Below are 17,181 nucleotides of genomic sequence, written 5' to 3' on the forward strand. Positions count from 1 at the left end.
TATTGATTACTTGATAAGTTTGTTCATTCATCACTAAAAATCATGTGTTACATATATATATATAGTACCTACTCAAAATGGTGTTAGGTGAAAGTGATCATCCTTTCTTCCAGTTGGTTCCTATAATTCATACAGAAAGTATGTTATACCTACATTTGCAAGACTGGTGAAAGTCATTCAAATTTGTACAATGTACCTATTAGAGAGCAAAATTGTCAGCAGTTCAAAGACTTCATCTGACAGGGTTTTGGATACACATTTTGATAAGTATGTACTTGGTGGTACACAGATAAACAGAACACTGCCATTTGAAGATATATTTTGGTCAAGTCAAATCTATGTGCTTTTGTGTTTATATGTCATAAGAGTGCAGCCCTACTGCTTAATCAATGCTTGGAACACACATTTTAACAGGTGGATAATTTAGGTAGACTCCAGTAAATGCAGTTCTCAGTCTACTTAGGTTGAAGTGCACTGTAATAGTCCATTCCGTAGGGACTGTGTTGGCAATAATTCCTAGATACTCTATAGTAACTTTAAGGTATCATCCTTAAGTATTTAAGATTTTATTTCTTAAAATATGTAATACCTGTTTTGTTTTTAGTAAGAGAAGTCAATGGTATGGTAAAACATACATGGAAATTTTGGTTAAAAGTTTACGCATTATCGGGACTCTATCATTTTTTCTCATCACCTATAAGCTGAATTTAATAGACTGTGCAGTTCTGTGGTCATAATCTGAAGTGCCATTTAATCAAATCGAGTGTTACAAACAGGAGAGGAGCATTGAACCTAAATGTGGTTTTGACATTGATAATAATACTTCCTTGTGTACTAATCTTTTGTCTCTCCTATTATTTCATTTGTAGAGCTGAAGAATAAAATCTGTGAGACAATTGTGTTCCATAAAAATCTAAACTCTCTAAATGACATTTTAAAGCCATGCAGTCCATTTTAATGAACGATTTTCTAGATGCATTTTTAATTTCTAAAGATATGCTCACATATGGGATATTTATTTTCCAGTAATTTTCTGTCACCTTCAGATAAAAAAGGACTCAGTATTCATAAACAAAATTGACTACATGATTTATAAATTTTGGCTCATTATGAAGAAAGCCATTTTTTTAAATATGAGGTTTTGCAGCTTTATTCATAGAAGTGGTAGTTATTTCTGAGTTGGCTCTAATGCACCAAAATGATTTTTATTTTAAATTACTCAGTTTTCCTCTTCTACTTCATTTTTGCCCTGTAGCATTGGTTGACATTTCAGAGAGAGTGAGTTTGCATAGGGCTGGAAAATATGTAATTATAAGAATCATCTGCTCTTGAATTTCCCATTATATAGTAGTCATGATTCAGGCAGACTTTTCATAGATGTTTGATTTGGAATGAGAAGTTTTCTTCTTCCATGACCTTTGATTAAAATGTGGCATTTTGGTAAACAAATAGAAGATAGTTTCTGCATAATCCAGTTGTGAATCAGAGCTGGTAAAGCATTGTAAATCTTTGACCTGTATCATATAAGCAGTAACATATGTAATTGTAAATATATTTTAAGATTAAGTGCAGTAAACTTATTTTTTTAATGCTCTGTAACTTAAAGCAGACTAAGTGCTAAAATGCAGCAAGATGTGTATTAAGAAAAGTTTCGCTTCACTTAATACTCCTCAAAGGAATTCCAATAGAAGGAAATCTACTACAACTACTTTTGAATATTTTCTTTTCATTTAATGAGTTATAACCATGAATGCAAATATTTATCAGTTGCTTTAGCATTTTGGTAAAAGTAGGGGATAGACTATACTTTATAACTGAAAATGAAACTTAGTTACAGTAGTGTTTGGATAATAACCTTACCTATTGCATTAACCTTTATAGATCTTTATGGCTAAAGTTGCAATTTTCAATTAATTGACTGTGGAATTCTATACCCATTTCCTGATGGTATTTTGTGGGGGGTTTTCTGGAAGCCACAGCAACTGGTACATTCTCCCATGCATGGTACGGTTTGTGTATATAAGACTCTCTGTTAAGATACTATGTTTATATATGTACATTATTTCTCTGTACTATAAATATAAATTATATTATTTCAAAGTCATGCATGCTGTTTTTATAGTAAGATGGCATTTGCTACAACACTTGTCACTTGGTAGATCAAAACACATTAGCTTCTGTCTTAGTCAATGTGGGCTACTATAACAAAAGTACATTAAACTGTGTGGTTAAACAATAGAAATTTATTTCTCACGGTTTTGGAATCTGAGAAGTTCAAGATCAAGGTGCCCAAGGTGCTGGCCAATTCTATTCCTAGTGAAGTCCCTATTCCTGGTTTGCAGATAGACATCTTGCTGTGTTTTCACACAGGAGGGAGAGAGGGAGAGAGAGAGAATACGTTCCTCATAAGGACACTAAACCCATCGTGAGGGCTCCACCCTTATGACCCAACTGCCTCTCAAAGGCTCCGTCTCCAAATACCATCACACTGTAGATTAGGGTTTCAGCATATGAATTGTGGAGGGACACAAACATTCAGTCCATACCAGCATTCCAAAAAGGCTTTATAAATTTGGACATCCATCCTATTAATTAACTTGATATTAGAATGATTGATCTAGAGCCAGAAGTTAAGTTTTATTTAAAATTTTGAAATGTCCTATGTAAATAAAGCTAAAGCATTAACAGTATTTCATATGAACCCATCAATTCTAAAATATTTTACATTTTAAAATATCAACAAGAATCTACAAAGTAAGTAGCTTTGAATTGCCCGTCTACTAGTGGAACAAAGGCTTTTAATTTTGTATCCTATTAATATCTTTTATTTAACATCTTTATTGCAGTATAATTGCTTTACAGTGGTGCGTTAGTTTCTGCTTTATAACAAAGTGAATCAGCTATACATATACATATATCCCCATACCTCTTCCCTCTTGCATCTATCTCCCTCCCACCCTCCCTATCCCACCCCTCTAGGTGGTCACAGAGCACCGAGTGGATCTCCCTGTGCTATGCAGCTTTCCCCACTAGCTATTGATTTTACATTTGATAGTGTATATATGTCCATGGCACTCTCTCACTTTTGTCCCATCACACCCTTCCCCCTCCCCATGTCCTAAACTCCATTCTCTAGTAGGTCTGTGTCTTTATTCCCATCCTGCCCCTGGGTTCCTCATGACCATTTTTTTTTCTTAGATTCCATATATATGTGTTAGCATATGGAATTTGTTTTTCTCTTTCTGACTTACTTCACTCTGTAGGACAGACTCTAGGTCCATCCACCTCACTACAAATAATGCAATTTCGTTTCTTTTTATGGCTGAGTAATATTCCATTATATATATGTGCCACAACTTCTTTATCCATTCATCTGTCGATGGACACTTAGGTTGCTTCCATCTCCTGGCTGTTGTAAATAGAGGTGCAATGAACATTTTGGTACATGACTATTTTTGAATTATGGTTTTCTCAGGGTATATGCCCAGTAATGGGATTGCTGGGTCATATGGTAGTTCTATTTTTAGTTTTTTAAGGAAACTCCATACTGTTCTCCATAGTGGCTGTATCAATTTACATTCCCACCAACAGTGCAAGAGGATTCCCTTTTCTCCAAACCCTCCCCAGCATTTATTGTTAGTAGAGTTTTTGATGATGGCCATTCTGACTGGTGTGAGGTGATACCTCATTGTAGTTTTGATTTGCATTTCTCTAATGATAAGTGATGTTGAGCATCCTTTCATGTGTTTATTGACAATCTGTATATCTTCTTTGGAGAAATGTCTATTTAGATCTTCTGCCCATTTTTGGATTGGGTTTTTTGTTTTTTTTATATTGTGCTACATGAGCTGCTTGTGAATTTTGGAGATTAATCCTTTGTGAGTTGCTTCATTTGCAAATATTTTCTCCCATTCTGAGGGTTGTCTTTTTGTCTTGTTTATAGTTTCCTTTGCTATGCAAACGCTTTTAATTTTCATTAGGTCCTATTTGTTTATTTGTTTCTATTTGCATTTCTCTAGGAGGTGAGTCAAAAGGGATCTTGCTGTGATTTATGTCATGGAGTGTTCTGCCTGTGTTTTTCCTTTAAGAGTTTTATAGTGTATGGCCTTACATTTAGGTCTTAATCTATTTTGAGTTTATTTTTGTGTATGGTGTTAGGAGTGTTCTAATTTCATTCTTTTACATGTAGCTGTCCAGTTTTCTCAGCACCACTTATTGAAGTGGCTGTCTTTTCTCCATTGTATATTCTTGGCTCCTTTATCAAAAATAAGGTGATCATATGTGTGTGGGTTTATCTCTGGGCTTTCTATCCTGTTCCATTGATCTCTATTTCTGTTTTCTGTGCCAGTACCATACTGTCTTGATTACTGTAGCTTTGTAGTATAGTCTGAAGTCAAGGAGCCTGATTCCTCCTGCTCCGTTTTTGTTTCTCAAGATTGCTTTGGCTATTCAGGGTCTTTTGTGTTTCCATACAAATTGTAAAATTTTTTGTTCTAGTTCTGTGAAAAATGCCATTGGTAGTTTGACAGGGATTGCATTGGATCTGTAGATTGCTTTGGGTAGTATAGTCGTTTTCACAATGTTGATTCTTCCAATCCAAGAACATGGTATATCTCTCCATCTGTTTTTATCATCTTTAATTTCTTTCATCAGTGTCTTATAGTTTTCTGCATACAGGTCTTTTTCTCCTTAGGTAGGTTTATTCCTAGGTATTTTACTCTTTTTCTTGCAATGGTAAATAGGAGTGTTTCCTTAATTTCTCTTACAGATTTTTCATCATTAGTGTATAGGAATGCAAGAGGTTTCTGTGCCTTAATTTTGTGTCCTGCTACTTTAACAAATTCATTGATTAGATCTAGTAGTTTTCTGCTAGCATATAAGGATTCTCTATGTATAGTATCATGTCATCTGCAAACAGTGACAGCTTTACTTCTTCTTTTCTGATTTGGATTCCTTTTATTTCCTTTACTTCTCTGATTGCTGTGGCTAAACTTCCAAAACTATGTTGAATAAGAGTGGTGAGAGTGGGCAACCTTGTCTTGTTCCTGATCTTAGTGGAAATGCTTTCAGTTTTTCACCATTAAGAACGATGTTGCCTTGGGTTTGTCATATTTGGCCTTTATTATGTTGAGGTAAGTTCCCTCTATGCCTACTTTCTGCAGGGTTTTTATCATAAATGGGTGTTGAATTTTATCAAAAGTTTTTTCTGCATCTATTGAGATGATCATATGGTTTTTCTCCTTCATTTAGTTAATATGATGTATCACATTGACTGATTTGTGTATATTGAAGAATCCTTGAAATTCCTGGGATAAACACCACTTGATCATTGTGTATGAGCCTTTTAATGTGCTGTTGCATTCTTTTTGCTAGTATTTTGTTGAGGATTTTTGCATCCATTTTCCTCAGTGATATTGGCCTGTAGTTTTCTTTTTTTGTGACATCTTTGTCTGCTTTTGGTATCAGAGTGATGGTGGCCTAGTAGAATGAGTTCAGGAGTGTTCCTCCCTCTGCTATATTTTGGAAGAGTTTGAGAAGGATGGGTGTTAGCTATTCTCTAAATGTTTGACAGAATTCGCCTGTGAAGCCATCTGGTGCTACGCTTTTGTTTGTTGGAAAATTTAAATCACAGTTTCAATTTCAGTGCTTGTGATTGGTCTGTTTATATTTTCCATTTTCTCCTGGTTCAGTCTTGGAAGGTTGTGCTTTTCTAAGAATTTGTCCATTTATTCCAGGTTGTCCATTTTTTTGGCATACAGTTGCTTGTAGTACTCTCTCATGATCCTTTGTATTTCTGCACTGTCAGTTTTTACTTCTCCTTTTTCATTTCTAATTCTGTTGATTTGAGTCTTCTCCCATTTTTTCTTGATGAGTCTGGCTAATGGTTTATCAATTTTGTTTATCTTTTCAAGGAACCAGCTTTTAGTTTTATTTATCTTTTCTATCTTTTCCTTCATTTCTTCTTCATTTATTTATGATCTGGTCTTTATGATTTCTTTCCTTCTGCTAACTTGGGGCTTTTTTTGTTCCTCTTTCCCTAATTGCTTTAGGTGTAAGTTTAGGTTGTTTATTTGAGATATTTCTTGTTTCTTGAGATATGATTGTATGCTATAAACTTCCCTCTTAGAACTGCTTTTGCTGCATCACATACTTTTTTTTTTTTTTTTTTGCGTTATGCGGGCCTCTCACTGTTGTGGCCTCTCCCATTGTGGAGCACAGGCTCCGGACGCGCAGGCTCAGTGGCCATGGCTCACGGGCCCAGCCGCTCTGTGGCATGTGGGATCTTCCCAGTCCAGGGCACGAACCTGTGTCCCCTGCATTGGCAGGCGGACTATCAACCACTGCGCCACCAGGGGAGCCCCATCATCACATACATTTTGGGTCATTGCGTTTTCATTGTCATTTTTTTCTAGGTATTTTTTGATTTCCTCTTTGATTTCTTCAGTGATCTCTGGGTTATTAAGTAGTGTATTGTTTAGCCTCCATGTCTTTCTATTTTTTACATGTTTTTTCCTGTAATTTATATGTAGTCTCATAGCGTTGTGATCAGAAAAGATACTTGATATGATTTCAATTTTCTTAAATTTACCAAGGCTTGATTTGTGACCCAAGATATGATGTATCCTGGAGAATCTTCCATGAGCACTTGAGAAGAAAGTGTATTCACTTGTTTTTGGATGGAATGTCCTATAAATATCAATTAAGTCCACCTTGTTTAATGTATCATTTAAAGCTTGTGTTTCCTTAATTATTTTCATTTTGGATGATCTGTCCATTGGTGAGAGTGGGGTGTTAAAGTCCCCTACTATGATTGTGTTACTGTCGATTTCCCTTTTTATGGCTGTTAGCATTTGCCTTATGTATTGAGGTGTTCCTATGTTTGGTGCATAAATATTTACAATTGTTATGTCTTTTTCTTGGATTGATCTCTTGATCATTATGCAGTGTCCTTCTTTCCCTCTTGTAATCGTCTTTGTTTTAAAGTCTATTTTGTCTGATATGAGAATTCCTACTCCAGCTTTCTTTTTATTTCCATTTGCATGGCATATCTTTTTCCATCCCCTCACTTTCAGTCTGTATGTGTCTCTAGGTCTGAAATGGGTCTCTTGTAGGCATCATATATATGGGTCTTTTTTTTGTATCCATTCAGCCAGTCTATGTCTTTTGGTTGGAGCATTTAATTCATTTACATTTAAGGTAATTATCGATATGTATGTTCCTGTTACAAGTTTCTTAATTGTTTTGGTTTTGTTATTTTAGGTCTTTTTCTTCTCTTGTGTTTCCTGCCTAGAGAAGTTCCTTTAGCATTTGCTGTAAAGCTGGTTTGGTGGTGCTGAAATGTCTTAGCTTTTGCTTGTCTGTAAAGGTTTTAATTTCTCTGTTGAATTTGAATGAGATCCTTACTGGGTAGAGTAATCTTGGTTGTAAGTTTTTCCATTTTATCACTTTAAATGTGTCTGCCACTCCCTTCTTGCTTGCTGAGTTTCTGCTGAAAGATCAGCTGTTAACCTTATGGGGATTCCCTTGTATGTTGTTGTTTTTCCCTTGCTGCTTTTAATATTTTTTCTTTGTATTTAATTTTTGATAGTTTGATTAATATGTGTCTTGGCATGTTTCTCATTAGATTTATCCTGTATGGGACTCTCTGCACTTCCTGGACTTGATTGACTATTTCCTTTCCCACATTAGGGAAGTTTTCAATATAATCTCTTCCGGTATTTTCTCAGTCCCGTTCCTTTTCTTGTCTTCTTCTGGGACCCCTATAATTCGAATGTTGGTGCATTTAATGTTATCCCCGAGGTCTCTGAGACTGTCCTTAATTCTTTTATTCTTTTTTCTGCTGTGCATTATTTATTTTCAGTATTTTATTTTCTTGGTTAGTTATCCATTTTTCTACCTCAGTTATTCTGCTATTGATTCCTTCTAGAGAATTTTTAATTTCATTTACTGTGTTGTTCATCATTGTTTGTTTGCTCTTTAGTTCTTCTAGGTCCTTGTTAAACATTTCTTGTATTTTCTCCATTCTGTTTCCAAGATTTTGTATCATCTTTACTATCATTGCTCTGAATCCTTTTTCAGGTAGACTGCCTATTTTCTCTTCAGTTGTTTGGTCTGGTGGGTTTTTACCTTGCTCCTTCATCTGCTGTGTGTTTGTCTGTCTTCTCATTTTGCTTAACTTACTGTGTTTGGGGTCTCCTTTTCACAGACTGCATGTTCGTAGTTCCCGTTGTTTTTGGTGTCTGCCCCCAGTGGCTACGGTTGGTTCAGTGGGTTGTGTAGGCTTCCTGGTGTAGGGGAGTGGTGCCTGTGTTCTGGTGGATCACGCTGGATCTTGTCTTTCTAGTGGGCAGGACCACGTCTGGTGGTGTGTTTTGCGGTGTCTGTGATCTTATTATGATTTTAGTCAGCCTTTCTGCTAGTGGGTGGGTTGTGTTCCTGTCTTGCTAGTTGTTTGGCAGAGGCTCTCCAGCACTGTAGCTTGCTGGTTGTTGAGTGGAGCTGTGTGTTGGCGTTGAGATGGAGATCTCTGGGAGATTTTTGCTGTTTGGTAATATGTGGGGTTGGGAGGTCTCTGGTAGACCAATGTCCTGAACTCGGCTCTCCCACCTTAAAGGAACAAGCCTGACACCTGGCTGGAGTACCAAGACGCTGTTATCCACATGGCTCAGAATAAAAGGGAGAAAAAAAGAAAGAAAGAAAGTAAAAAAATAAAGTTATGAAAATAAAAATAATTATTTAAAATGAAAAAATTAAAAAGTAATAAAAGCAATGAAAGTAAGAAATAAAGAAGATAGCAACCAAACCAAAAAACAAATCCACCAATGATAATAAGTGCTAAAAACTATATTAATAAAAAAGAACAAAAAAAAAAAAAACCGGACAGACAGAACCGTAGGACAAATGGTAAAAGCAAAGCTCTACAGACAAAATCACAAACAGAAAGATACACATGCACACTCACCAAAAGGGAAAATGGAAAAAAATATATAATCATTGCTCCCAAAGTCCATCCTCTCAATTTGGGATGATTTGTTGTCTATTCAGGTATTCCGGAGATGTACAGTACATCAGGTTGGTTGTGGAGATTTAATTTGCCGCTCCTGAGGCTTCTGGGAGAGATTTCCCTTTCTTTTCTTTGTTTGCACAGCTCCTGGGGTTCAGCTTTGGATTGGCCCCACCTCTGCGTGTAGGTCACCTGAGAGCGTCTGTTCGTGCCCAAACAGGACAGTGTTATAGTAGCAGTTGATCAGGGGGCTCTGGCTCAGTCAGGCTGTGGGGAGGGAGGGGTACGGAATGCAGGGCGAGCCTGCAGCGGCAGAGGCCAGCATGACGTTGCACCAGCCAGAGGCGCGCCGTGTGTTCTCCTGGGGAAGTTTCCCTGGATCATGGGTCCCTGCCAGTGGCGGGCTGCACAGGCTACCGGGAGCGGAGGTGTGGATAGTGAGCTCTGCTTGCACACAGGCTTCTTGGTGGCTGCAGCAGCAGCCTTAGCGTTTCACGCCCATGTCTGGGGTCCGTGCTGATAGCTGTGGTTTGTGCCCATCTCTGGAGCTCGTTTAGGTGGTGCTCTGAATCCCCTGTCTTTGTGCACCCCGAAACAATGGTCTCTTGACTCTTAGGCAGGTCCAGACTTTTTCCCGGACTTTCTCCCGGCTAGCTGTGGCGCGCTAGACCCCTTTAGCCTGTGTTCACGCAGCCAACCCCAGTCCTCTCCCTGGGATCCAACCTCCGAAGCCCGAGCCTCAGCTCCCAGCCCCCACCTGCCCCGGCGGGTGACCAGACAAGCTTCTTGGGCTGGTGAGTGCAGGTCGGCCCTGATCCTCTGTGCGGGAATCTCTCCGCTTTGCCCTCCGCACCCCTGTTGCTGCGCTCTCCTCTGCGGCTCCGAAGCTTTCCCGCTTCGCCACCCGCAGTCTCCGCCCACGAAGGGGCTTCCTAGTGTGTAGAAACCTTTCCATCTTCACAGCTCCCTCCCAGAGGTGCAGGCCCTATCCCTATTCTTTTGTTTCTGTTTTCTTACTTTTCCCCTACCCAGTTATGTGGGGAGTTCCTTGCCTTTTGGGGTGTCTGATGTCTTCTGCCAGCATTCGGTAGGTGTTCTGTAGGAGTTGCTCCACGTATAGATATATTTCTGATATATTTGTGGGGAGGAAATTGATCTCTGCATCTTACTCTTCCGCCATCTTGAAGGTCTCCTCACTATTAATATCTTTGTATCTACTCTTGTATTTCACTGTTTATGTTCATTGTCAATATTCTATGCTCCAAGTTTTTATTTCCTCTCCCACAGTGTCTTTTAAATGCCCTCTAATTTAGTTTCATTCATCACCACTCTTCTAAAGTTACATCCTATATACTCTACAGTGACCTCCCTATAAGTCTCCTCTTGAAATATTTGATATAGTAGACCTCTAACACTGTTCATATGCGAGGCATGGCATGTGATAGACACTCAAAATAAGTATTGGTTAACATGCAAATGGAGAAAGAAATAACCTCTCCCTATTTACTGTCTATAATGTTGTAGTAGCTAGATTTATTAACTAGACTGTTTCCTTCTTTGATTCTTCTCCTCCCTCTCTGTGCAGTCCCCCAAGTTCTAGTCCTTAGTTATTTAGTTTTTCTCTCTCTGTGATCTTTCACTTAGAGAAACCTCAACTATTGTCTCTGCGTGAATAACTCCATTCTTTTTCTCCAGGCAAGCTTCCTCATGAGCTTCAGTTATATATCTACGATTGTCCTCTAGACACTTCTATTTGGATATCCTGCATCTTTTCAAACATAATTGGTTCAAAATCAAGCACAAGATATTCCTCTCCTCCTTCTTTCTATGTTTCTTTATTTCCATCATAGTATTACCTTTTTCATAGCCACTTTTCATTTTTATCTTCTTCTAATCACTGTACATACTAAATGTTTATTACATTTCTTAGAAAATATTCTGAGTTGTTCTTCCTTTCCATTATCAATGTTAGTGAACTCCTTGTTAGTGACCCTAAAACAGCCCATCTTCCAGTCATTTCATCCTATGAACTACTGCCAGAGTTTATTTCTTAAACTATCTCTTTCTTTATGAATCTCCTTTAGTCAAAAACCTTCCGGAGCTAGACTATGGAAGTGGTTTTCAAAAACCTTTTTAAAAAAAAATTACTAAACAACTTCAGTTAAATAAAATCTTGTATGGGACCCAAACAAATAAAACAGTAAATCTGTAGTTGTTTTGGCTGAAAATATTTAAAGCCTCTTGTATTTGGGCTTTACCTACACATTGTCCCCTGGGCAGTTCTTTAGAATTTCTGGTACATTTTAGAATACAATTTGAAACCTATGGCCTCTAGTACAAAGTCTTCATTTAGGATTTAGGCCCTGTTCCATTTAACCAATCTGTTTGCTACATAAAACTTTTTCCATGTAAATTTGTGCCTTGACTTCTGTCATGTTTAGTGCCCAGAATGCTGTTAAACCACCTTTCTGCTTCTTTAAATCTTATTCATATCCCCAATGCAATTCAGTCATCACCTCTTCACTGAACATGTGAATGAATATGTAGGAATAAAAGAGTTGGGTATCTTTTTTCACTATGTAGATATATTTTGAGGGGGTACTGTTTTCTTTTTTTGGAAATTACTTCTGATTTGAATTTAATTATTACATACACAGAGGTCTGTGCAGGCGTATCTTGGAGATATTTCAGGTTTGATTCCAGACCACCACAATAAAGCACATGTCCCAATAACAGGAGTCACAGAAATTTTTTGGTTTCCCAGTGCATATAAAAGTTATGTTTACACTGTACTGTAGTCTATTAAATGTGCAATAACGTTATGTCTAAAAAATGCACGTACCTTAATTTAAAAATACTTTATTGCTAAAAGATGCTAAACATCTTTTGAGCCTTCAGCAAGTCATATTCTTTTTGTTGGTAGTTGGTATATTGTCTTACCTTGATGTTGCCTGCTGACTGATCAGGGTGGTTGTTGCTGAAGAGCTAGGTGGCCGTGGCAATTTCTTCAAATAAGACAACAATGAAATTTGTTACATCAATTGACTCTTCCTTTCATGAATGGTTTTTCTATAGCATGCATGCTGTTTGGTAGCATTTTACCCACCATAGAACTTCTTTCAAAATTGGAGTCATTCCTCTCAAACCCTGCTGCTGCTTTGTCAACTAACTTTATGTAATATTCTAAATCCTTTCTTATCAAAATTTCAGCAGTCTTCATAACATCTTCACCAGGAGTAGATTCCATCTCAAGAAACCACTTTCTTTGCTCAACCATAAGAAGCAACTCCTCATCCATTAAAGGTTTGCCATGAGACTGCAACAATTCAGTCATCTTCAGACTCCATTTCTAATTTTAGTCCTCTTACTATTTCAACATCTGCAGTTTCTTCCTTCACTGAGTCTTGAATCCCTCAGTCATTCAACTTCTTCCAAACTCCTGTTAAGGTTGATATTTTCACCTCTTCCCATGAATTAAAAATATTCTTTTTTTTTTTTTTTTTTTTTTACAAATATTCTTAATGGCATCTAGAATGATGAACACTTTGCAGAAGGCTTTTAATTGAGCTTGCCCACATCTGTCAGAGGAATCACTCTCTATGGCAGCTAGATGTTTTGAAGTATATATTTATATTTTGACTGCACCACGTGTCTTGCAGGATCTTAGTGCCCTAACCAGGAGACCAGGGGTCAAACTTGGGCCCCTCTGCAGTGGAAGCATAGAGTCCTAACCACTGGACTGACAGAAAACTCCCAAAATATATTTATTAAATAATAAGACTTGAAAGTCAAACTGGATCTGTGGGCTGCAGAATGGATGTCTTGTTAGCAGCCATAAAAACATCATTAATCTCATTGCACATCACCATCAGAGCTCTTGGGTGACTAGGTACATTGTCAATGTAAAGTAATATTTTGAAAGGAATCTTTTTTTCTGAACAGTAGGTCTCAGCAGTGGGCTTAAAATATTCAGCAAACCATGTTGTTAACAGATGGACCATCATCCAGGCTTTGTTATTCCATTTATAGAGCACAGGCAGAATAGATATAGCATAATCCTTAAAGGCCCTAGGATTTTTGGAATGGTAAATGAGTATTGGGTTCAACTTAAAGTCACCAGGTAATTAGCCCCTACAAAGAGAGTCAGCCTGTCCTTGAAGCTTTGAAGCCAGGCATTGACTTCTCCTCGCTAGCTATTGAGTTGGCCGAAAAGTGCCTTCAGTTTTTAAGTGAAAATAAAAGACGCATTTTTCATTTTCACCAAGAACTTTATTGACCAACATATCTGCCCTTTTGTTCCACTACCTTCTGCCATTTTTCAGGCAACTTCATAATTCCATCTTCCCAAAACTTTTTATCTTTTTGAGCAAAGAACTGTTCCAGGTGCCTTTTACAGTCTTCCAGGGAATTGAGATTTTTCCATTAAGAGAAGTTTGTAAAGACCGAAGTAAGTGGAAATCCAAAGGTGAAATGTCTGGTGAATATGGCGGATGAATCAGAACTTCCCAGCCAAGATGTAACAGTTTTTGCCTGGTCATCAAAAAAACATGTGGTCTTGTGTTATCCTGATGGAAGATTATGCGTTTTCTGTTGACTAATACTGGACGCTTTTTGTCGAGTGCTGCTTTCCGTTGGTCTAACTGGGAGCAGTACTTGTTGGAATTAATCATTTGATTTTCCGGAAGGCACTCATAATAGAGGACTCCTTCCAATCCCACCATATACACAATATCACCTTCTTTGGATGAAGACTGGCCTTTGGTGTGGTTGGTGGTGTTCATTTCACCTGCCCCACGATCTGTTCCGTTCCACATTAATGTACAGCATCCACTTTTCATCGCCCGTCACAATTTGTTTTAAGAATGGAACATTTTCATTACGTTTAAGTAGAGAATCGCATGTGGAAATATGGTCAAGAAGGTTTTTTTCACTTAACTTATGTGGAAACCTATCATAAGTGATTAATATAACCAAGCTGGTGCAAATGGTTTTCAACGCTTGATTTGGATATTTTGAGTATGTCAGCTGTCTTCCACGTGGTATAACATTGATTGTTCTCAATTAATGTCTCAATTTCATTGCTATCAGCTTCAACTGGTCTACCCGACTGGAGCATCATCCAGCGAGAAGTCTCCAGCACGAAGCTTCACAAACCACTTTTGACAAGTTCAGTCAGTCACAGCACCTTTTTCATACGCTGCACAAATCATTTTTTTGCGTTTCAGTTGCATTTTTACCTTTCTTGAAATAATAAAGCGTAATATGCCAAAAATGTTGCTTGTTTCCTTCCATCTTCAATATTATAATGGCTACAGAAAAATTCACCAATTTTGATGTCTTTTTTAAATGCACGCTGATATGACAGCTGTCACATACAATCTAACAAGATTGTTTTGAATGACGTTAAAGACAACTAAGTGCTACTAGAGCCATCTTACGGAAAAAAACTGAACGAAACTTTTGGCCATCCCAACATGAAAGTCCTCGATGGTATCTTCTTCCAAAAGAGGACTGTTTTGTCTACAGTGAAAATCTGTTGTTTAGTGTAGCCACCTTCATTCATTATCATAGCTGGATCTTCTGGATAACTTGCTGCAGGTTCTGCATCAGCACTTGCTGCAGCTTCTGTATCAGCACTTGCCACTTCACCTTGCACTTTTATGTTATGGAGATGGCGTCTTTACTTAAACCAACATCTGCTAGCTTCAAACTTTTCATCTGTAGCTTCCTCACCTCTCTCAGCCTTCACAAAACTGAAGAGAGCTGGGGCCTTGCTCTGTATTAGCCTTTGGCTTAAGGGAATGTTGTGCCTGGTTTGATCTCTACCCAGACCACTAAAACTTTCTCCATATCAGAATTAAAGCTGTTTTGCTTTCTTATTATTCATGTGTTCACTGGAAGAGCACTTTTAATTTCCTTCAAGAACTCTTCCTTTGCATTTACAACTTGGCTGACTAATATTTAGTGCAAGAGGCCTAGCTTTTGACCTATCTCAGGTTTTTTTTGTTTTGTTTTTGTTTTTGTGTTTTTGCGGTACGCGGGCCCCTCTCTGTTGTGGCCTCTCCCATTGCAGAGCACAGGCTCAGCGGCCATGGCTCACGGACCCAGCTGCTCCGCGGCATGTGGGATCCTCCCAGACCGGGGCACAAACCCATGTCCCCTGTGTCGGCAGGCAGACTCTCAACCACTGTGCCACCAGGGAAGCGCCTATCTCAGGTTTTGACATGCCTTCCTCACTAAGTTTAATCATTTCTAGCATTTGATTTCTAGTGCCCCATGGTAGGGGTACTACTTGGCCTTATTTCAATATTGTTGTGTCTCAGGGAATAGAGAGACCCAAGGACAGAGAGAGAGATGGGGAAGAAATCAGAACACACACAACACTTATGAATTAAGTTTGCTATCTTACATGGGCACGGTTTGTGCTACCCCAAAACAATTACAATAGTAATATCAAAGATCACTGATTATATATTACCATAACAGATATAATTTTAATAATGAAAAAGTTTGAAATATTGTGAGAAGTACGTGAACAAATGCTATTAGAAAAATGGTGCTGATAGGCTTGCTAGAAGCAGGGTTGCTACAAACCTTGAATTTGTAAAAAACACAGTATCTGAAAAGTGCAATAAAGTAACATGCAATAAAATGAGGTATGCTTGTGTTTTATGCTTATCATATTTCAAATCCCTGAACTGAATGACTTTTAAGCATTCAAAAGGATGGGTTCAAGAGTGATGCTAAATATAAATGTTAAGATAACAAATCTAAGAATAATATACATGTGACCAAAATCAATAATTTAAAACATGCTTTATTATTTTTACATTTGTTTTCTCTTAGGGCCTGCAACATACAATCCTGTTTTAAAGAAATCTTGCTCCATACCCTTATTTGTTAAAGCATCAAAGCGTTTTAAAGATTCCAAAGAGATTACTCCTGGTCCAGCGACATATGAGGTTTGTCAATGATATTTCTCTTTTAATAATAACACAAGAATGGAAAAATTTCCAGAAAGTACTGGAAATGTCTTCATTAAAGTCCTTTCCATATGTTCTATTCTTACTACTAACCAAAATCTTTTGGCTAAGAAAGGCTTTTTTAAAGATAAATTCTGACATTTCTGAAAGAATTATTTGAGAATTTAAGAATTATTTAACAATTTATCTATAAATAGTCTCTACAGCACAAATATATATAATTTTTATATCCCTACAACTCTAAATATTTACTTGTTTACATACACAAATTGAAATAGAAATTTCCAAATGTTTATTGAAATCAAGAATTTATTGGAGAGCTCAGAAGAAGAAAGCCCTGTGGATCCAATAAAACCAGGTATTGATCTTTTATTTTCTTTTAATAAATGCAGGTGGTTTAGATTCATAATAAATAAATGTCTCATTATGCTGTGGGTCTTCTGATTGTAAGGAGGAGGTTTAAATAAACTGCAGGGTTTTAGAAATTGTGTTCACTCTAGGCTTTTATTCCCCATTTGGTGTGAAAAGGTTTTCCTATTGGCTGATAGCAATTAAGAGCGCAAACCATAATGAATGTTCTTATTTGGGTTAGTTAATGACAAATTTATTTTTATTGAATGTATGTTTTTCTACTTTGTCAAAATGTCATAATCCAAAGAATTTTTTGGCATTCTGTCAAAAGCACATTTATAATATAATATCAGAAAAGGGAGAAAAAAGAATAATGAAAGACTTGTTATTTTACTTGTTGGCTGTTGATTCCCCCAAAATATCACTGTTACTTTCTACTGATAAGCAAATCTAATTTTATAAGACTTACTTCACAAAGGGAAAATCTGCTAGACAGAGTCTTAGTAGTAGTTCAGAAGGTGAAAGTCAAGGGAGGATACATTATATATATACAGTGTTTTAGGGCCTTGGCTCTGTAATGTAAGGCAAGTCTTGCAAATTGGGAACTGATAGAGATTTGGCAACGTTTATGACATATTTACTCTTGATTGTTGGGTACAATGAGGAAAGGTCTTTAAGCAAGTATTGATCAGTAAACTATTAGTCTTAATAAGTTAGATATTATAGATGTTCATTTGATCATATTAAATCATAGAAAATCTTTAGCTGATTGCTTCCTCACACCTTTTGAAAACTGGTTTTAATGGAGTCCACAAATGATAAATGCCAGTAAATCTGATGTTA

General features: G+C 37.3%; 1 protein-coding gene across 1 annotated transcript in view; it reads left to right on the top strand.

Moving 5' to 3' along the window:
- STPG2 (sperm tail PG-rich repeat containing 2) overlaps positions 1-15,978 on the top strand; it is a gene marked incomplete at its 3' end in the record, with an annotated part of 260,635 nt that extends 244,657 nt beyond the window's left edge. Inside the window, 1 exon segment of the mRNA XM_079920598.1 lies at positions 15,851-15,978. Within this exon segment, the coding sequence (XP_079776724.1) occupies positions 15,851-15,978 (128 nt within the window).
- Between the last annotated feature and the right edge of the window lie 1,203 nt (positions 15,979-17,181).

Source organism: Stenella coeruleoalba (assembly GCF_951394435.1).
Source record: "Stenella coeruleoalba genome assembly, chromosome: 4".
In the NCBI taxonomy this organism is placed as follows: Eukaryota; Metazoa; Chordata; class Mammalia; order Artiodactyla; family Delphinidae; genus Stenella; species Stenella coeruleoalba.